The sequence below is a fragment of the Heptranchias perlo genome, chromosome 18 (genome assembly GCF_035084215.1).
Source record: "Heptranchias perlo isolate sHepPer1 chromosome 18, sHepPer1.hap1, whole genome shotgun sequence".
NCBI classification, from domain to species: Eukaryota; Metazoa; Chordata; class Chondrichthyes; order Hexanchiformes; family Hexanchidae; genus Heptranchias; species Heptranchias perlo.
The window spans coordinates 22,508,461-22,530,900 of record NC_090342.1 but is presented as its reverse complement, the minus strand read 5'-3'; the positions used below and the strand labels follow the sequence as shown (position 1 = coordinate 22,530,900).

At 40.3% G+C, this 22,440-nt stretch overlaps 1 protein-coding gene across 3 annotated transcripts in view; it reads right to left on the bottom strand.

The window, feature by feature from the left end:
* The window catches only part of tspan12 (tetraspanin 12), a 34,586-nt gene extending 14,601 nt beyond the window's left edge, over window positions 1-19,985 (bottom strand). The window contains exons 1-6 of one of the 3 annotated variants that reach the window (XM_068000060.1): window positions 19,788-19,985; window positions 18,093-18,223; window positions 16,995-17,077; window positions 13,619-13,754; window positions 8,474-8,548; window positions 452-559 (exon numbers count right to left, since the gene is read on the bottom strand). In XM_068000060.1, the coding sequence (XP_067856161.1) occupies window positions 452-559; window positions 8,474-8,548; window positions 13,619-13,754; window positions 16,995-17,077; window positions 18,093-18,158 (468 nt within the window). In that variant the 5' untranslated portion in view covers window positions 18,159-18,223; window positions 19,788-19,985. Of the gene's footprint in view, window positions 1-451; window positions 560-8,473; window positions 8,549-13,618; window positions 13,755-16,994; window positions 17,078-18,092; window positions 18,224-18,864; window positions 19,015-19,787 lie in introns of those variants that run through there. The other 2 variants (XM_068000061.1, XM_068000062.1) reach the window with 2 other exon arrangements.
* Between the last annotated feature and the right edge of the window lie 2,455 nt (window positions 19,986-22,440).

Sequence of the window (22,440 nt, the reverse complement as noted above, 5' to 3'; positions counted from 1 at the left end):
AACAGAGCCAATTGGACAACCATTCTTTAACAAAAGGGGGAACAAATAACTACGTCAATCTTGAAAACAAGTGAATAGTTTATCAATCTCTCCCCTTCCCTCTTGCCCCCCACCGACAAAAAAAGAAAAAAATATGATTAGCACTTTTGGGGAATGTAATAATAATGCTATTTTATAGAACATTGACTTTAAAATCATTATTTACTCTTACAAGGGTCATATCAACTGTATTCCTATTTCATATAACTACCTTAAAAATATTCAGATCTTGCTTCCTGCTCTTCTGAGTTAACACTAATGGATGTGCTATTAGCAAGCAGCTTTGTCCAGGCAGGAAATTTCATTTAAAAGGCATATAAATACATATATTGGTAAAAGTATTGCATCTCCCACAGCAGAAGCAAACTTAGTACTGATACTCATAAAATTAATGACAAGTTGAAAAACCTACCTCTCGCTGAAAGAAATTCCAGGCATGGGTTAACCACTGGTACCTGGCCATACCATAATGCGACATTCTAGTTTTCAACCCAAGCATATCAGACCTTTGTATGGAGACCTGAAACAAAGAACGACCTCTTAGTGACATCATTATAATTAAACTGTGACTTTTAGGACCAGTATGGCAAAGTGCAAAATATCAACCACATACCACATACTAACACCTTTATAATAGTTCAATTATGTCTTCAACAGATTATTATGTTATATATAAACTTGAACATATCTTACATAACCACTAGGTTCAAAACAAATATTATAGAGGCACTAAGTTTAAAAGCACATATTAATTAGCCTATCCTTAACAACATTCATTCATCAAAATGACAAGTTTTGACAAAATGACAAAGTTACAAAAATCTTAATTAACTTCCTATTACACTGAATAATATTTAGCCAATATGTTATCCTTACAGTGCCTCTAAGAATGCCCTGCAAATTACAGCTACTGCAGTTAATCTGTAATTACTGATCTGTAGATTAACTGTGCATGTCTTTTTCTACAATCTTGTTTTTCATTGTTCCTAAATATAAGCCTCAATTGTCGGATTTCATTTAAACAGAATTTTTAAAACAGTAATGGAGTTCTTTCAAAGCAACTCCTGTAATGGAGTTCTTTCAAAGCAACTCCTTTCATCCTTTTGTTTGCTGGTCCTGATTGACATTAAAATTATCTTGTACAGCATGATTTATGTTGCCAGCAACAAGGTCAAACAAATCAAGAGCAAGTGGCCAACAGTTTTTTTTAACAAAAGCACAAGTTACCACCATCCTGAGCTACATTCTGAAATCGACAATGAACAAATGATGCATTCAAGTAGTATTATAAAATGTTTCGGGTCAGAGAGTAAAAACAATGTCAAAGATTGCATTGGCAGTATGCGTATTTATGTCCATGGTTCTCCATACAGGAAGTATTCAATCCCTGTGTGTCATCAGAGGGAGGTGCTGAAGAAGAGTTAATTGACAGGTGAGACCCCTGCCATTCTGGCACGTCTCAATCTCATTGTGATCAATTCAAATACAGTACTGGCAGAGACCTGGAAAAAGGCTGACTGCATGTCTCCCTGGCCATGACAGTGTGCATGTAATAGGGAGGATGTAACAGAAAAGTAAAAATAAATGCTGTTTTTGAGTTGTCCATCTACAGTCTGGGCTGATTTGCTTTTGATTTTGCCTCCTTGGGCTTGGCGTCTGCTCAATAACTCCACCAGATGGCATAAATGAGAACAGAAGGTTACTGTGTGAGAAATCACAGTACAAACTCATGCAGTGTAACTGTATGTTGCAGTGTCTGTGTGCTACATGATCATAGTATCTAGAAGCAAATTTTAGAAATCTAATCCCTTTTATGAGAAACGTTTTTGTGAATTATTTTATATTTTTTTACACTCAATTTATGAGTGAATGATTAAATGGATTGTGATGAAAAGTATTTGCCAATTGGCAAATCTTTATCTGCACTTTACAGAAATTTACATGCCAATTCCTGCATGTTATGACATTTACTAGAAGATTTTTAATATAATCGTAGCATTTATTACATCCCAAAATTCCTTATAAATAAAAGAAGCACAGCAAATACAAATTCAAAGGCATAAGGGTCAAGACTCCCAAAGGGAGTCACTTGGCCGGGGGTCGAGGCCAACTGAAAACCGTCCGACCTTCTGCAGCATGAGGCCTGGGAGATTTTAACTGACGGTCCTCATCTGCATAGACCCCGTCAGTCTCCCACCTGATCCCAGCGGGAAGTGCCAGTAAGTGGGAGGAGGATTTTGTTCCAAAGGAATGGTCCCCAGCACTCAGGTAAGTGTTTGGCAGGGGGTTCAGGGCTGGGAAGGGCATTGTGGTCAGGGGAGGGGGAGAGCAGCTGAGGACAGGAGAGACCCAAGGTTTCCTTGTAGGGCTAAGAGGAGCACACCGTTGTGGGGCTTGATTCACACCCTGAGCCGACAGGGTCAGGTCCCCGAAAAAGCAAGTGAGTGAGGGGGATTGGTAAAGTTCACAATCCTGCTCCCCCTGGTCCATAAAGAACATATAAAAAGATGAGGCCTGGAAGTTCCCTGGGCCTCCTGTGACCAGAATGTTGTCTGCCACCAGCTTCCACTAGCGGGTTCGAGATTGTGCGGCCCTTAGTCAGCCTGCAGTTAAAATGGTGACGCCATTGGGATGTGACTTCGCCATTTAAATTAGGCCCCACTCCTCTGGGGAAGTCGGCCTTCCCGTGCCTGAATTCAGGTGAGCTAAGATGGGGAGGGGAGCTGGAAAGTGTTGGGAACGTGCCCCAAACCCACCCCCCTCCCCCCCACTGCTTGCACCATTCCCGCCAGGCAGATTGGGGTTAAAATCAGGCCTTCTGTTTTTTGATGTTGACCGAGGGATAAATGTTGGCCAGAACACCATACGAAACTCCTCTGCTCTTCTTTAAATATTACCATGGGATCTTTTACATCCACTTGAAATAGTCAGATGGTTTAGCATCTCATCTGAAAGATGGCACCCCTCACAATGTAGCACTCAGTCAATACTGCACTGAAGTGTCAGCCTAGATTTTGTGCTCTAGCACCTGCAATGTGACTAAAACCTATGACCTTCTGACTGACACTTGAAATATGCCTTCCCCCCAAACTGAGAAAAATGCCTCCTGCTGCTCCAGTATGAATTCTTCTACTTCCCACATGAACCCATCTGAGTTTGGTCTCTGCAAGTGAGATTGCCAGTTTTTACACTTTAGTGCTGTGGCCTCACACCCATTAGGAAAAGGCTTGAGGTGTCCAAACTCATTCTCAGGATATGAGCATCACTAGCAAGGCCAGCACTTATTGCCCATCCCTAGTTGCCTTGAGAAGGTCATTTACAGCTAGAAGAGTGAAAGACTTCAATTATATCAATGTGGGTTGGATTTGAACCCTGATCTCAGAGTTGAAAGGATAGTACATGAACTTGCTGCACCACCAAGTCCTCTAGAATGGTTTCAGTAAAATGATGAGCATTATGTGTTGCATATATTTTTGCCCCTAGACTAAAAGACATATTTGAGAAGTTTGCAACAAAGGCTATGAATGTCTGTTGCACAGTCACCAGTGCATTTATAAATGGTTTCTGCATTAACTTTGAAGTGTAAAAGTGAGCGCTTTCGGAGAGACAAAAGCAAACTTTGACATTCCATTAAAGGATGCATGGAGCTAAGAAATAATTCTAGACAACCACTGTGGACACAGATGAAATAACGGGCAATTTTCTCATTTTATGTGTCAACTGTAACACTGTTAGAAATTGGCACGGATTGAATGTTTTTCCCTACTTGCACGAGGCTGTACTGCATTACTTAACCCTGCTTTCTTAGAGAAAATATAGGGCAGTGGTTAAAGTTCAGAATCGGGCCAATTCATAGTTCTCATCAATTTTATAAACTGCTAATTCAGATGTGGTCATTATACACACAAACCCCCTAATTACACAATGGGGGTAAATTTAGAAGTGCGCACTGGTGGGAAGCTTTGCCCTCTGGCAGTGCCAATCCAAAGCTCAGGCATGCACTGCCCCTTTAGTCAGAGAATTTCCAATCTGTGCTTTTAGCAGGTGAGGAACTCCCTAGTAGCGTAGACTCACAAAATTATCCCCATTATGCAAAAACAAATGGCTTACTTTACCTGAAAGAACATATTGCTGCTCCAAGTTTTTTTGCTATTACAAAAGCTGTAATAGTTTCAATATTTCACATAATTGTCATTGATCTCAAAGTGAGAAATAATTGCTGTTTTATACAAAAATTAATTTTTAAAAGTTGTCCCTTCCAAAAATTTTGAAAAACTGTGCAAAGTTATTCAAATATTTTTAGTTTGTTAAAATTGCATGAAGCATTTAACTTCATAATCTGAAAAATTTAATGGGTCAGATTTCTCTGTGAGCGGAACGAACGGTGTTCATTAGACTTGCACTTGCCCCTCGACTTTCTATGGGGTTGTGCACGGCAAGTTGCTGTCAGCCAAACATCCAAACAGCGCAGTGCGTTCAAGTGGGTATCTGGGACCTGTGTGAACAGGGCAAGCAACTGTGTATCTCTTTAACCAATCAGATTGAAGAATTGTTAATGAGCAGCACAGAGCCTGAAGCAGTTAAGTTAGTGAATTCAATGTCAAATCAGGTATAGAAAGCAAAATAAAGAGAGGAAAAGAAAAATTAGGTTAAGAGAGAAAGAGAAAAGAGACAGAAAGAAAAAGTAAGAAAAATGTATTTACATTTTTAAAAAATCTGCAACAATAATTAAAAGCTGAAGGAATGAGACTCCACATTTGTAAAAGTTAATTTTCAGTGCAAGAGAGGTTGTTTGGCAGTAATGAAGACTTACCATGCCATTAAAAGGATGCTTAGACTGGAATGGACAACCCCTAGCATTGTGGTGAGTTTAGTCCGTATCTACGATGTCAGTACAGGAACTTCACACCACTCAATACATTTGAATGGCGAGCCAGACACCGAGATGCCATTTTCATGCAGCTTACAGAAGGGCAGCGTATCTCGGACAGCAACTTACGGATTTTCAAGTTTAACTGCACATGTGCACTCTTTGGAAGTTGCTGTTCGATTTGCACTTAAATAACGGCAAGCGCTGTTTGCCTCACCGTTATTTTCACAGCAAAATCCTGCCCAATAACTTTTTTAAAAATTCTATTACTGCTGAGTGGAATGTCACATGATTATATTTAAAATGTGTTGGTGTTGGTGGGAATTTTAGAAATAAATGCATACAGTATGCAAATTTCCTAAGATAGTGAGATATAGAGGTAGAAAAATTGATATACTGGAGTAAAGGAATATCCCGGTCGATATCGTGATAAATAATCAGTAACAGCATTAACGTTTGCAAAAACAATTTCCAAGAATTGAAGGATCAGGTAATAATCATTAAGTACTGTAGAGGTGGCTTTTCAATATATGACTCAACATTGTATCACTAGGAATTGGTGTCTAGCAAAATAACTTCTCCAGTAAGGAACTAAACCTGTGACTCTGTACAGCACATAGGCAAAACTATTCATCTAACCTCTGTGATACATTTTTTCTCTTTCTGCTTTATTTCACTTATAATCAGCAATTATTTTTTAACAACAGCAATAAATGTTTTTGAAATATAAAAAATCCTATTTTTCAATTTGCCACACATTTATTCCAATTTCCTCACTTCTGCCACTAGAAAATCAAATTGTTGAGTTTCCTTAAACAGTGCATGTACACTCTGATATCAAATGTACAATGTAGTAGATATTTTGCAGTATGTGACATCTGTATTTCATGATATGGTTTATTTAAGGAATTGTTCTGTCAAAATGACAGGTTCTTCTGATAACTTGGCCTTGTGCCACCATGGGGTAGCTTACACAAACTTTCTATGTATTTACATAGATTTTCTCATTAGTCAATTTGTTGTGAATGTCACAAGTCCTTTGAAAATAAAATGTTGGTGATTTTTTTGGGTGGGAGAGTTCATATCTCAAGATGTATTTAATATTGTACAGCCCATTATTTTATTTCAAGATCAGAAAAGAGACTTTTTTTTTCCTGAATCATTATGTGTTCACCAAGGTGGGAGGGTGTTAATAATAGGGAACTTGGGGCGCTAAACTGGGCCATGTAGCGCCCGTTGTCCCAGCGTTATATGGTCTCTCCAACATCTAAGATGGCGTCTTGGCTGCACATGCACATTTCCAGCGTGACGTGTGCCAGACGTAATCTTGGTATAGGAGTTAGCGCATGCGCAAATACCAAACGCCAGAAGCATGTAAAGTAAGGAGAAAATGGATGCAATCAGTGTGCAACGTTGATTTAAAGTGATAGGCACCATTTTGGGACTTAACGCTCAACTCAACTCACAGACTTAACCCTGGCCATCTGAACACATCTTCGAGTGCCTGGAGGACCCACACCAGCGCTATATAAAGGGACCATGCCCAATAATAGGCCCTGTCCAATTTTTCTCCCATGCTCTCAGCACTAACAACCTTTAGTCCTCTCACAACCCAATGGCTAAATCATTACATCTTGATGCCCGTCAATGTGGAAATTAAATTAAATTCTCGTTCCTTTCAATTCTTAAAGGACACAGGACTCAAAGTTCTGGTAGGATTGGAGGGCACAAAGCAAGAGAATCACTCACAGGAGGGCTGCAATTTGAAGCAGACCTGGATCCAGCTTTCCATCGTGTATAACTTACCTGGGAAGAGGGAGGGAGAGGGTATCATCTGCCCAAGCCTTACATCAAGAGATTGCTTTGGGGATTTGTCTGAGGATTTTTTGGCATTTTACCTTAAATTTTATTGTCAAGTTTCTCTTCAGGGAAGTTTTAAAAAAAACCTGGTCCTCCTCTTCGGCCCTAATTGTGCATTACATTTGCCATCAGAGTGGCATGGTGCTATTATACTTTTCTGGCTAGCAGTTGGGGCTGATGCATCTGTTGCACCTGTGCAGGCCGCCCCTCTGATTACAGCAATGATTCAGTTGCTGCAATTTGGGACGTGATCCATGTCTTTATCTTCAGGTGGCCAGAGGTCCTGTGGGAATTTCAGGTCCACAGTTTTTTCATATATGCCTAACTAACAGCTACTACCTCTTGCTTTCAATAGCTTTATCCTTAATCTTACTTCATCTACTGCCATTCTTGGCCTTATATCTGCTGACCTCAAGTGGAACTCCCACATCTCTTCCATTGCTAAAGCTACTCCTTATGGACCCGATTTTGGCACCAGTGATTTCAATAAAATGAAAATCGAGTGGGTTCTACAATGGGAAGGTGATTTTCTCTACCAGATACCACCCAAACAGCAAAGTTAAAAATTGTCCCCAGTGTGTTTCTTCATCCTAATTTGAGTTCTTTTTAAAATTGTTAAATTTTGAAAGGAAATAAAGCCTGCTTGATGGAATCAGATAAGAGAACAGGGGAGGAGGTGGGCAGTAGAAGGGAAGCAGGTTAAGGGTGAGAATGAGGTGGGCTTCTGGCCTCACACCCTTGGGTGGAGCCAGAGGGAGTGGGGAGTAGCGGGTGGAGGGTTAAGTGAGTGACGGTGGAATGAAGGGGAGGGGAGGATTAAGGGTTGAGTGAGTAGTGCAAAGGGGAAGAGGTATGGATAGTGATAGGAGTTAAGGGGGCGGAAAGAAGCACGAGTTAATGGAGGGCGAGGATGGTAAGGGAGCTGCTAAGTTCTGCAAGTCAGACTTTCATCCCAACCACCACAGGAAAATGCAGCCTGTGATCATCAGGGTTCCTTGACCCATCACAACAACATCACCTCCCACCTGATAAGAAAAAGACGGTGAGAAAACCAGAAGATGAGAGACAGAGAAGCAAAAATAGTTAGGAAGAGAAGCAGAAGGGAAAAGAAACGAGACAGAAGAGGTGGGGCAGAGACATAAAGACAACTGAGGCAGTCGATAGGAGACTATATTCAATTACTGAGAAACAATTTATTTGTAAAAAGACAGGTGAACTATAATAACTTCCAAAGCCCACTCCATCTGCTAATAATTTCAACATTTATTTTAATTACTGAAACTGTGCCTTAGCTGTTCAATCCTGTAGCTTATTAGCATTGAAAAGAACTGAAGATATTCTGCTATAATACTTAACCTAAAATGTCATAGAATTAGAGAAAGGTAAAGGAAAACACAAAATATTTTCAAAGTTACAGTATCAGCCAAATAAATGTACATTATATTTTGTTGCAGATCTCCTACCACATTCCTGAAATGTTTCATTGGAAATTTATTCGTACTCCTCAGTATTAACAATAGATGCAAAAGTAGTCAGATAACACATCATATAATGAAACTAATGAGACTATCAACTGTATAATCCAGAGGGGTGCATGAAGAAAATACATGTTATATCATTTTATTAGGTGAAAAGTGTAACTGCTCTATTAAAATGCAAGTATTTAATGTAAATTTTATTTTAAAGCATCTAATTGGAACTCACCAAATAATCCTGATCATAGCTCCATACTCCACAGGCTAATTCCACACAGAAGATTACCAGTAGGATACCAAAATACTGTAAAACAACAATATGGATTTTTTTTGCGTGACAAATGCTATGGCTGAATTAATTTGCTTAATATTTTGAGTCGCGTATTTGTTATTGCAAACTATTGCATGGAAACAGCATAAAACGTTGTATGAAATAATCAATTGAATTTTCTTGGGTTATTTTATTTTATTTTTCAATCTGTACAGTTTATTACAAGGCTTCTTCACTCAATTTTCCACTCAAATGTTATTAATTGAAACATGACACAAAATCAAGTACCAGAAAGGGATAGACAACTATCAAAATCATACACAGCAAACCAAAAAGGGTTACATGCAGACATAGTGGCCTAAGCTTTCCGATTGGGGGCCATTTCCAGCAGGATGGGACTTCCATCCACCCCAGAGATGCCCGCCTCCCCACAATTTCTGTGGCATCAGCTTTTGCCCTCCTTATTCTGTTGTTTGCAAATATGCATCTCTTTGGGGGTGGGCGTTTCTTTTACCAACAGTCACTTCTATCAGAATTAAATGTGTATTTTAGAATAGGTGTGACTCTGGCGTTTATGCCCTGAATTCCAGTCTTCTACACCAGAACTAAACCACTTTTGCCCCCAACAAATCTCAGATTTCTGGGCCCACCACCTCTAGAATTAGTAACTTGTACCAATTGAATATAAAGTTAAGGAACATGTTATTTTAAACCTATTGATGAACTTCCATGTAGAAAATCTAGTGCATCACCCATTGCATTGTGCTGGAAGATACATTTAACAGGACTGACATGAGAGTCTATTTTGACCTTAAAACACCGGACTGTCCAGAAACGTATTTGTTATCAAGCATTATAACTAAAGAGAATCTAAAATGACAGACTACTTGAATTTTGAAAAGAAATGTATCTATTATGTGAATGTTCTATATTATTGTAACATTTCTTTGGTATGCTAATATGCAGCCAGCAATTGCATAGATGTGTAAGTCACCAAGCTGCAGAAAATACACCACAGAGCAGCTCATTTAACTCATTTGCATCAGATCTGTTCATTCAGAACAAAACCAAATTAGGGGTTGATCCACTTTAAAAAACAGTGCAAGATATGTAAATTCTTCTTACTTGGATTAAATCAAAAACACAAATAAATCTGTTTCTATTTCTTTCAAAGACATTATTATCCATCTTGACTCGTCCCTTCATAAACAGAATCTAAACCCAAAACCTTAAAATTACTCCAATACACGGAAGGGCACAACTTGTAAGTATTTCTTACATATTGACACCTGTAACTAACAACCTATGTGATCCGCCCTGGAGCCTTGAGACAAACACTGAGCTGACAATAGTACTTAAGCTTAAAATGCTTAAATTAGCTTTCATTTCTCCATATAAATGATGGTACTGAAACAGTTGGTGGAGACAACTCAGATAAGGGGCTTGATTTTACCACCCGCTATCGGGTGCGTTCTCGGCGGGGGGGCCCCGAAAATCGGGGAATCCCGGAGCGGGACCGGATCCCGTCTCGAACCCGCCCACTTCCGGGTTCCCCACAGACGCGCCGGCCTGCGCGAGCAGACCCCGCAGGTGGGAATCCCACAGGCAATTAAAGCCAGCGGGATGCCACTTGTAAGTATTTATCTTGCTCGTTCAAGTCGTTTACAGGCCTGATTGAGCTGTTTTATTAGGAAGGGTGGGATTTTACCTTGAACTGAGACTGTTTCCCATACTGGGGGAAACACTCTCACTTCAAACGGACGTGTTGCAGCCAGCAGCCTGTGGCAGCTGCCAAGGTGCATTCCACAGGTGGGGGGGAGGAGACCCTTCACCAACGCAGGAGGCCACTCCGTCACATAGGGCAATGCTTGCCCTCCACCACCCTCCTCCTAGCAAGAAGATTCACCGACGTGGAACCGCAACCCCGGTGCGAGGACACACTTACCGACCTTGCAGAACCCCTCAGACCTACAACTTCCAGATGGGGGCCGCCTTGACCTCCTCGGAGGACGAACAGCATCACCAGCCTCAGCAGCCTCGCAGGCCACGCCGTCCGCCTCAGACACGTGGTGCCCCACAACACGGTGCTGTGGCACATCCACCTGCACAGCAGGAGGGAGGGCAACCGCAGAGAGAGATGCGTCGCAGGAGGCACTACCCTCGGCACAGGGTCTACAGACCGAGGCTCAGCTTCCTGGACCTCTCTGAGGAGCAGTGCATACGGAGGCTCAGAGTCAGTCGCCAGGTAGTCACCGACATCTGCAGCCTCCTTAATGACGAGCTGCTGCCGGATGGACCAAGCAGCATCTTCTTACCCGTTGCCGTCAAAGTCACCACTGCCCTCAACTTCTTCGCCTCCGGATCCTTCCAGGGTGCCACCGGGGACATCACCAGGGTCTGTCAGTCGTCTGCACACAAGTGCATAAGGCAGGTTACCGATGGGTTGTTCCACAGGGCCTCGCACTACATCAACTTCACCATGGATGACCGCAGCCAGATGGAGAGGGCGGTTGGATTCCATGCTGTGGCTGGCTTCCCACGGGTGCAGGGTGTAATCGATTGCACCCACATAGCAATACAGGCACCTCCACATGAGCCAGGACTGTTCATCAACAGGAAGGGGTATCACTCCATGAACGCCCAGCTCATCTGTGACCACCGCCGGAGATTCCTACACGTGTGCGCCAGATACCATGGCAGCTGCCACGATGCCTTCGTCCTCAGGGAGTCCACCGTCCCGCCCCTCTTCCACTCACCCAACACCGGCAACGGCTGGCTCCTCGGCGACAAGGGATATCCCCTGCACACGTGGCTTATGACACCTCTGAGGAACCCCATCACCGAGCCACATTGCTACCAGGTCTACAACTGAGCAGGCTATAGGGGTGCTCAAGATGCGCTTCAGGTGCCTTGATCGTTCTGAGGGAGCGCTCCAATACACGCCACTCAGAGTTGAACGAATTATAGTTGTCTGCTGTGCCCTGCACAACATGGCACAACAGAGAGGGGTGCCGCTCGAGGAGGCCCCATGCACATCCGCCACCCATATTGAGGATGACGATGAGGAGGAGCAAGAGGAGGAGGAAGGACCCATGGGCCCAACACCGGCTCACCTGGATGCTCGTCAGGCCAGGGAGGCACTCATATGTCAACGGTTCTCCTAACATCAGACTGTCTGAGGCGTCCAGACCTCATCACGTGCACAGAGGAGCGGCCATACCAGCCCCCTCCACAGAAGAGTGGTGCCATTACTCCTGCACCCACTGTAGTTACCCACACGCCCGATAGCCCCCCCGCCGGGAACCCGCACGCCTGCTAACATCGGGCCCAAAGTGTCAGCAGCTTTTTTTGCACAAGGGTAGTTTATTTTGCTGAATCTTACTATTGTTGTACTGTTCAATTATCCATAAAATCATGCTACTGATTAGCTTTATCTCTCATATTCGTATCATGTAAAGCAATTGATTTTAACTTACAGATAAGGTTTCATTCAGGTTAGTTTTGTTCCTTAAGCATGATTTTTTTTTGAAACTGAGAGGCCCAATCATTCCTTTTTTTCCTCTAGTACTCTGATACTGAACAAGTAATAGTCTGAAGGTGCTTTAATATTATAGGAGTGTAACCAACAGGGAGACCAATGGGCCTGTATCCTATTGGCTGTACTCTTTAGTATAAAGGCCCCACATTCAGGAAGCTAGCAAATTTGTGGGAAAATGGATGCCACGAGTATAACATGAATAATGTAGAAACAGTTAAGTGTGAAGTGGGAAGAGGTCTGAGGTGGATTTAGTACTTAACATGTCAAATCACTGTAGAGCAACAATAAACAAAGCAAACAGAAAACTTAGTTATATTGCTCGGCCAGCTGAATATAAATCATGCTAAAACTGTGTAGTGTCCTGGTCACACTGCACCACTTAAAAAGCAAAATTAGGAATTGCTGGAAAAAGTACTGTGTTCAGTTTTGATCACCAAGACATAAAGGAAATAATCAAGCCATAGAGGCGGTGCAGAGAAGAGCCATGAGGTTGATCCTAGTGTCAAAGGATTTTGCAAACTATTTGCATAGAAATTGGTCAGGGAGTCTTTCACCTCTTGCAATATCACTTATGACTCAGTATTATCTTTGTATGTAAATCAGAATTTATTACTCTTAAATCCCAACCAAAGCAAGTAAAGAATGTTCATTCACAAAGCAAAATATATTTAGATCTATTAAATTGAAAAGTTATTGGCCCAGATTTTTGCTGAAATCTGAACGACACATGCCGCTATTAATGCGCAAATCAACCAGCAACTTGTGGCGAGGAAGAGATACCCCGTAAATTGCGATTTGCGCCTTATGCCGTTAGCTTTGCGAAAGCAGCATCTCTCCCTTAACCACACCATGATTTTCATGAAGTTGCTGCATTTGCACGTTAATTGCCCATTAAACTCGCCAGAGAAAATTAAGTCTAGTAATTAACCGCGTAAGTACGGTTTTAACAATGTGATAATTGTTAATGACTGCCAATCAACCTCCCTTGCCCAGAAAGTGAACAATTATAAGTGTAGAGTCTCGTTCCTTCAGGTTATGAATTGTTGGAGATTTTTAAAATGTCAATTTTAAAATTTTTAATTTGTTTTTCTTACTTTCCTCTCTGTCTCTTTTTTCTCTCTCTCTTAATTCAATCTCTCTTTCCCACTCTTTATTTCTCTTTCTGTACTTGATTTGACATTGAATTCACCCAGTCTAATCCACCCTCCTCCTCAGTCCTTCCTCTGTTTATTTCTCAATCCTTTAATCTCATTGGTTAAGGAGATACACTGTTTGTCCCATTGTTCAGCAAGGTCCCAGATGCCCTGTTGCCCTCGTTGCATCATTATCAGCTCGCACTTCCAGCAACTTTGTCAGTAAAAAAATTTAAAACCTAAACGTGCAATTATAAGTCTAATTAACGGGGCATGCCGCGAGGTGCCCCACTCCAGCAAAATCTGAGACACTACTTATTCTACACAAACTGTGCATCAAATATTAAAAGTGAAGATAATGTATCAGGCATGTGACATTTGAGCATTCACTTAACTAAATTGAAGAGTATTCTTCACTGAAAACGCACATACCCACGCAAGGAGCAGTGGATTTCCCTTTACTGTTCCACAGCAGCCTAGCATTCCAACTATTATTAAAAAACAGCACACAGCAATCATTATGGGGTGGATCACTGGGAAATATGTCAGAATGAATTCCTCTTCCAGCCTACAAAAGAATATTAAATCTATGTTAATGATATCCAAAAGACATTACATTCATAAAAATCAATAAGAATGAAAACAAATGTTTCTATATTAATATCTGCATATGGCTGCTTTGGTGCTCTGCATTTCCAATGATCAACAATTATGGAATAAGCCTCACAAAAATAATCATGAAAAATGGCTGATTATTACACAATGTAATTTTCTGTAACTGCGATCTTATTTATACAAATTTGTTGATGTGTTGGCATGATTTTTGACACATTCTCCATTCTACAGTAATCTACCTTATGGTATAAAGTTTAGAGAAATGAAGGCAAGATTTTAAAGATGAGAGGACTTAAATCTCCCTTCAGAAGGGCTAGCAAACTGATATAATTTGATATAGATGTTTAGCATTGTGGAAGTGCACTAGCACTGGCTGATAGAATTGGTATTAGCCCCCATTGTTCTGACTCTATATTTCACTAGTGTGGCTAATAGTAATGAATTATATTAATCTTTTATTTTTCATGTTTACAAAGTGTCTCTTCTAGTCTCGATGACCTCTATCATTCCGATGATACATTTATTTATTTTCTTCCTCCTTTTTCTGCCAATTTTCTCCCCTCCCTTTCTCCTTCGTTGAGGGCATTGACTTATTGTTGGCTTACATTTCCGATGGTTCTTGGTGCTCCTTAGTACCTTGTTCAAGTGGCAATTTTTAATTTCTGAGTCTAAATAGTGAGTGTCAGCTTGCAATTCATTGTGAAGGACACCACAGTTGGGCCTAAAGCCGTCCTCATCCATTGTTTACACGCACACACTGTGTAGCAATCAGGAGTGGGAACAGTGGACAATTTTCCCCTCCCTAATTCAGAGATTCTGCAGCCAACTGTAGCATCTATTCAGCTGCTCTAGTTAAGATCAGCACAAACTGAGAATTGAACTACTACACATTAAAAGAGGGACTATCGCCATCAGTTCACCTTATTCACGTTTGGCACTAAATTATCTCTATGCCTATGTTTGTACCTAAGTAATGTTAATTCAGTTCCCTCACTATTGGACTCAGTGGGCTGGATTTTCTACGCAATAGCGGCACTTCTACCCACTCTTCCAACTCTGCCCTGATCCCAACCTATTTTCCTGGGTCGGGGTCATTAGGGATGCAGATAGGCTCTCAGCAGGATTTGTACTGCTAAGAGGAAACCCGTCGCTGCGAGACTGGAAAATCCCAGAGGTGGTGAGGACCGTAAAAGGACAGAAGACCCAAAAATCAAGGAATTTCCCAGCTTTGTAGGCCAAAGCAGAGACCAAGAAAGATAAGTGCTGGGGCCAAACTGGAGGGAGATGAGGCCTCTACTAGATCTTCTCCTTCTATTAACAGAAACCGGGGCTTTCCCACCGCTGCCCTGGGCCAAACACCACCTTTCTCCTGGGGAGTGGCGGACAGGAAGGAAATCCACTGGGAACCTGGGACACGCCCTTTTCCACTTCAGCATTTACATGAGGTGGGTGGGGATGGGCAACTAGCGACGGTCCCAACAGGAAGGAAATCATGGAAATAGGGGAAATAGTGGTAGGCCTCAACTTCCCATTTTCCCCCCGTTTCAGTTGCTATCCTGCCTGATTTCAGGAGAGAAATTATTTTAGTACTCCCAATGATGCAAGCAGCAATGATTATTTAAACAAAAAATAAATATTCATTGAGGTAGAATGGAGAGAACAGAAATAAGTTGATGTTAATCATAATTCTTTACAATGGATTGTAATAATGAGGCTTCCCTCCTTGATGACAATCAGATGAATATTTTTATTTTCAATGTACACCAACAAAAATATAGGTCATAATTGGCATTGGTGGCTAATGTCATCTGCAAACAAAAATATCTGATTGTCCACAATGTTCTTTTTTCAAACATCTTTAAAAACTAATGTCATTGTAAAGGGGGTAATTGTGCCAATGATTCAGCTGCATACTTTCAACAAAGTTCTATATATTTCCCCTATATCCCAAGTTTCCAATCTCACCTGTGCATCACAGATCACTGAGCACAGGCTAAGTACCTAACCCTCAGCAAGAGGCAGAAATCTGGAGATTTCTCACGCCAGACTGCCCCATAAGTGTCAATTCAAGAGTAGTAATGACAGTGGCCAATGAACTGGACATCTGCTCCTAGACTAAGCTGGTACGTGGTATAGGAAGACTTAAAGAGAATAGAAAATACACTTTAAAAATGAGAAGAAAAACAAATGTTATTCTCCTCTTCAGGTCTGAAACTCATATCTGCTTCAACTATGATGTTTGTTCCTACCAGTGGAGAATAGCCCACAGTTATCATCAAAGCTACTTTGTTAGCTGCCGAAAGCTGTGCCTTTACAGGACCAGGTATTGAGTAAGCATCTATAAATTATAATGTGAATTCCATAAAATGCCATTTGCAAAGATTTTCCCTAAGGTTATTTAATCACATCTGACATAATGGATGCAATATGTAAATTATATTATAGTATTGCTTCTGGTGCAATTGGAGACCATTTATGAAAGTTTGGTGCTGCACTCATGGCACAAACCAGAAAATTTGGATTTTAACTTCAAAAAACAATTTGAAATGCAAAAACCCACAGTACAACTTGCCCAAAAACTTTCTGAAAATTAGTTCACAAAACTGTGTGGGTTCTTTTCTTAAAAAATAGGCCCCAAGCCTGCAACAACTTAGACCCTTTTGTTCTTTTAGCACCAAATAATACCATGTTTGGAGCCAAGTTTAAAAAGAATAAGTTATAATGGGAGTATCATCAGTTGCTGTGTGTCAAGACGTCAATCATAATTATGAACATTTTACGTTTTCGAACAGCACCTCAAAAACATAAGAACACTGGCAGTGAAAGGTGTCTCAAAACTGAGGCCAGCTACTCATCTCAATAGCAAAAAATAATCTGATGTTTTAAAGATGTTTAGTTGCAGGGAACAAAAGCAACTGAACTAAAGGAAGGAAGGTAGGAAATCAAGTCAAATTACCATAAAACTACAGGTTCCGAGTTTTGATTTTAAATATTGTATGATATTATTTGTAATAAACACACAATAGGGAATCATGTATTGACAAGAATCAGATATGATGCAGAATCTGATTTTATCAGTAATTGATTTTTATGGCATCTACCACATTGCAAATATGCGCTTACAATTCATGTTTGACAGACTAAATAAATAACTGCACTTATGGAATTTATCCAGTACTTAGTTTATACATACCTGGTTTCTGTTGTTAATACAAGTACATTATTCAGGTAATCTCTCATCCATGCAGACACACCCAGAACACAGACTGACATCAGCTGTAAAATATGCATGTCCTTTATTTACTATTCTGTAGGTAAATATTTAAAACTGTGCAGTAATTTCCTTTTGCTCAACTGGTTTCCCAAAATTACTGCTTATCAGCTTTCAAATGTCTCTCTTTAAAATGCAGATGTAATTTAGTGCTTTTTTTATTAGTGTATTTCATTGTAACACCTAGCAATGAATTTTTTCACCTTCTTAAACAAATTAAGCTGCTGAAAATTGTGTTATAATATTTTAGGATCAGATGTGGACAAAGTTGTATCTGTTGATTTTGGGGGGAGGGAAAAAGAGGATTCTGAATGACTAGGAACTGTTTCAACTCCCCTCTTCCCAATAAAAGGATATAAATTATAGGAGAACATTTCCATAGTGTGCTACAGATTATGTTGGTACATATTGTACAATTCAATCCCCCAAAATTGCATTTCTTTTTGATTCAGAATCTTGAGATTCTACTTCAAATTATGAAAATATCTGCTTGATAAAGAAGCCCTAATATCCTTAGGAAACATAGCTGGCCCAATCAACTCAAACTTAGTGAATGGAAGCTGTATTTTTGTAATAGGACCTTTTGGAGCACCTGGTAAAAGTTGCTCTAATATGAACACTAACTTTGGATTGCACATGCCATTTTTCTTCTTTGTTCCAAACTTGCATGAAATCCCATTAAGCATTATTGACCAATGGTATCAGGATACTACAAAAATTAACCATAAAGTAAATAACAACAAGAGCATTCTGTCTAAGCACATTGATGGGTTATCTACCAACAGAAACAACCTTTCCCCTCAGCAACATCCAAAGTTCAAGTGGAAATTGATTTGTTCAACAGTGGTGGAAAAGATTATAAATAATTTGGCAGTGTTGTAAATCTTACCAAAATGTTCTCAATTTTCGAGGGAGGATCTAATTTATTAGCAACCCACAGCTTGCAGAGCCCAGTGATAACTGTTGAGTGTGAACTGTATGTAAAAATTGAAGAATCTGGTTTCTCTTAATCGTACTCACCCAGAAAAGAAAATTCAAAGCATAAAGCGAGCAGCGCAGACACTTAACGGAATCTTCTCTGGCCATTCTGAAAGAAACTCAAGGGCTGGCCCCATCATTATGATTCACAACCAGACCATTCCCCCAGTCACCTTAAAAGGAGTAAAAAATATCACATAATGAACAAACGATACTACATAACATTAACTTCGCTGATAGTCTGAAATAATAATTGAACTATTTTAGATTAAAAGTCAAACTCTAAAAAATATTATAGGTCCAAAAGTTCAGTTATTTCAGTTCTCGGATTTTCTAAATATACAAGTGGGAATGTTATATCAATAAATGAAATTGGTATTTATGTGGTTGCTCACATCGTAATTTTACGTTTCAAGTTAGTGTTTGGAGAAACGCTATCCCGTTTTATAGATATGAAAACCTTATTCTTGTTTTAGGCCTGGTTACGGTTAGAAGAACTTTGGCCTGTTTCAAAAGTTAGGGTTAGAGTTAAAACAAGCGTTAACCTGTTTTACAGCAAGGGTTGAATTAGAGTTGGGATCAAGTTCAATTGCTCAATACAACTGTCCATGGTACAAAAGATTCTAAAATAGTGTCATTTGGTTAACAAGCAGATAGTAAGTCACTACCTTCATTTTAAACAGAATACTCTCTGCCTTTAAAGTTTTATTTTATGTGTAAGCTAATAAACTGTCAATACAGAAGAAAGTCACGAAAAACTTTTCTCCGTTAATTGGGACACTGATAACGTCTAAAAATAAACTTGGAAACTGACAAGTTGGCTTATGTATGCTTCTGTATTACGCTTCACCTATCCGTCGCATTTGTATCGAGCTCTATCAATTATGCTCACGATGATCTAATTCCAAATGCCTAAAATTCTCTGCGTGTTGGTAACTTTCCCGATTTAAAAAATGTTGTCGTTGGTCTAGCGAGTCATTCGATTGCTCTGTGAATCTCGACAGGATGATTAACCCGCAATCCAGATGTCTGGTAATGAATAATCTCTGCACCCGTCCTCCCGAAAAGTGTGTTACTTATTAACGAGGTGGATGCCTCACGACCCAACTATCTATCGGGATGCAGAAATCAGAAAATACTAAGTGTTTGCTTTGTTGCATTTAATCAATACCCGTAACTCACCGCCGGTACAAACTCACAATACCACCGGTACAAACTCACAACAGCACAGATACAAACTCACAATACAACAGGAACAAACTCACAACAGCACAGATACAAACTCACAATACAACAGGAACAAACTCACAACAGCACAGATACAAACTCACAATACAACAGGAACAAACTCACAACAGCACAGATACAGACTCACAATACAACAGGAACAAACTCACAATACAACAGGAACAAACTCACAATACCACCAGTACAAACTCACAATACAACAGGAACAAACTCACAATACAACAGGAACAAACTCACAATACCACAGATACAAACTCACAATACAACAGGAACAAACTCACAACAGCACAGATACAAACTCACAATACAACAGGAACAAACTCACAATACAACAGGAACAAACTCACAATACCACCAGTACAAACTCACAATGTCGCACTCACCAAAAATAAAAAATACACTATGCACTAAAAACGAATCTTCTCATCTGATCCTTACACGTTGTAAAACAAAATAAAACTTTGCGAAAAGCTCAATGTTCCAACTTACTGGATGTGGGAAGTCGGTGCACTGAACGGCGTCTCCTCCAGCTGAGCAGCAAAACCGCAGCACCGTGTCACATTTACTCTGGAAGCTTCCGGCAAGTCTTTTCTTCTACACTGTACCTTCCGATCCTTGTACTTTTTGCTTTCTGGATAAATACCTGTGCAAGAGCGGTGCCTACGTCTCACACCCAGTCTCTCCCGATCATTTTGACAGCAGGAGCGCCCTCACTCTGTGCACATGCGCCCTGTCCTTAACTCCACTCCTCCAAGCAATCAAAGGCTCTCGCCAGGTCTCAAATCCGACGGGTTCCATCTGCTGTACAAAGGGATTGGGAGGTTCTGCCATACACTGGGCTCCAACCAAGCCATCTCAACGTTTGAGCGAAAGAACTGCATAAATGCTTCTTGATTCCCAACAGTTGTCAAGAAAAATGCCAGAATATCTATCACCCTAATATTCTCTATTATTCAGCCTTGGCCTCTTGATTTCCATTTTCATGATCCCATCAGTATTAATGAAATGTGACTTTTTTTTAATTTTTACAGGTGATGCAGGGCATGTTACAGTCATTATATAGCACAATCACACTTTTCCTGTGCATCATATTTTTTTAGCATGCGCGGATAATTTTCTGGTTATCTTATCCTTGTATAAATACAAGTCAAATCAGGGGCATACACACTGCACACCAACATGCAGATTTTATGTCCCCAGGGCAGCTGTCCCAAGGGATCTGGCCAGAAGATTGCTGTAGTTCTGCTCCTTAATGTGCTCCTCCTTGCTGGTCCCAGATGCTGCTTTTTCGTTGCTCCAAGGGTGGATTCTGTGCTGCAAGTTGCAGGTAGGAAAACTTGGTCTTGCTGTCAGATAGGAATTCTTACTGCAGCACACAGTCTGTTTCTGAAATGAAGAAGCAGCATCTGGGAGCTGCAGACATAACCAATCATCAAGGAGGGAGATGTTTGGAAGAGGAGACAATTGGAGGTTGGAAGGGAACAGTGCTTCTATGAACCGGTAGGAGGAGTTGGAGTGGAACAATGCCCTGTGAATTGGAGGGGGTGGTGGTGCTGCTTAGACAGGTGGAGTACCTGACTGAACTGGAGTTTAAAGGCCTCTATGAACTAGGGGGTTGGAGAAGGCAGAGGAGAAAATTTGAGGTTAGAAGTGTAGGCTATTTCTGTGAACTGGTAGGAGGAAATGGCGAGCAACAGTGCTGTGTGAACTGGAGGGTGGTTAGTTAGAGATGGAGTATCTTTCTGAACTGGAGGAGTTAAAAAGGGAGCATGCCTCTGTGAACTAGTGGGAGGAGCAGGGGGAAGAGACTACTTCTGTCACTTGAGGGATTAGATGGAAGAGTTCCTCTGTGAACAGGAGGGGTGTGCCTCCAAGAAGGGAAAAAGTGACTTTTAGGAAGTGATAGCTTGGTTGGTATGCTGAAAATGGATAAACCCAAATATTGGGAGGGGGGAATTTGGACAGAGTTGTACCATTCTAAATGTATTACCTACACCCAAGTACAAATGCACAAACAAAACTAATGGTAACAATAAATATGTGTCCCATAATCATCTGGCTTGTTCTCATTTGTATGTGTGCATTGAAAAAAATGTCCACCTTTAATTTGATCACTTTTAGAGAGCCCAGACCTCCTGTCACTGTAACAGACAATGTTAAGATAAAACTGTCAATTTGCATGGGAGCAAGAACATGCAGCTGATAATCCCCATATTAACACAGATCTAAGACAGTGGAGGTGGTGGAGGTGCTCTTCCTATTTTTGTTTATAGTAGTGATTTGTTTACTTTACATTCAACAGCCATGCCCAAGCAAGGCAACTCCTTTTAAGATTGATCCTTTCCCAAACAAATACAGTTACAAAAGGTTCCTCAACATTGTCCAAATGCTATCTCTTATCATATAAAAATATACTTTAATGGACAATAGGGAGTTATTTAAATAGCATTATGTAGAATTGCAGATACCTGTCATGGGTTAAAAGCTGTAGCCCAGTGAAGTGACCAGGTAACATCATAAGCTGTAAGAGCCCTTAGGTCATCTCAGGATAGATCTGGTTATATAATACTGTATATACTGTTTTAGAGTATTTTTAGATTCAATATATTGACTTGCTGTTGGCTAATAACATTTTGCAGCATGTGCTGAACACAAGTGTATGAAAGAGAATTGTGGTGACCATTGTCACATAACTTTCGAGAATGATTTCACAGGAAATGATGGGGTTATTCACTATAAATTATTATGATACTATTAAAAGATAAAAATAACCATGAGTTGAACTGAGGATTAGTACATATTTTATTAAAGTAAAAAAAAACAAGGAAAACAATATTATACATTTGAAGTAATCCAGTAATAAAATCTGGTATTAAACCAGAAAACCTGTAAGTATTTTAAAAATAACCAATACCATCCTAGTAAATTTATGCCTGGATGGGGACATTCAATGTTACAAAGAAATCATTTTCAATTCAAATCAAATTTACCAGCAGTGATAATATTTAAGTGCAGATTTATTATGTTAGAATAATACATTTAAAAATGTGATACAACACACTGTATTTCTATAATATAGTACTGTAAATGAACAACACTTCCATTGCAGTGAGTTATTTTGTTGGGGCATTCACAGAATTAT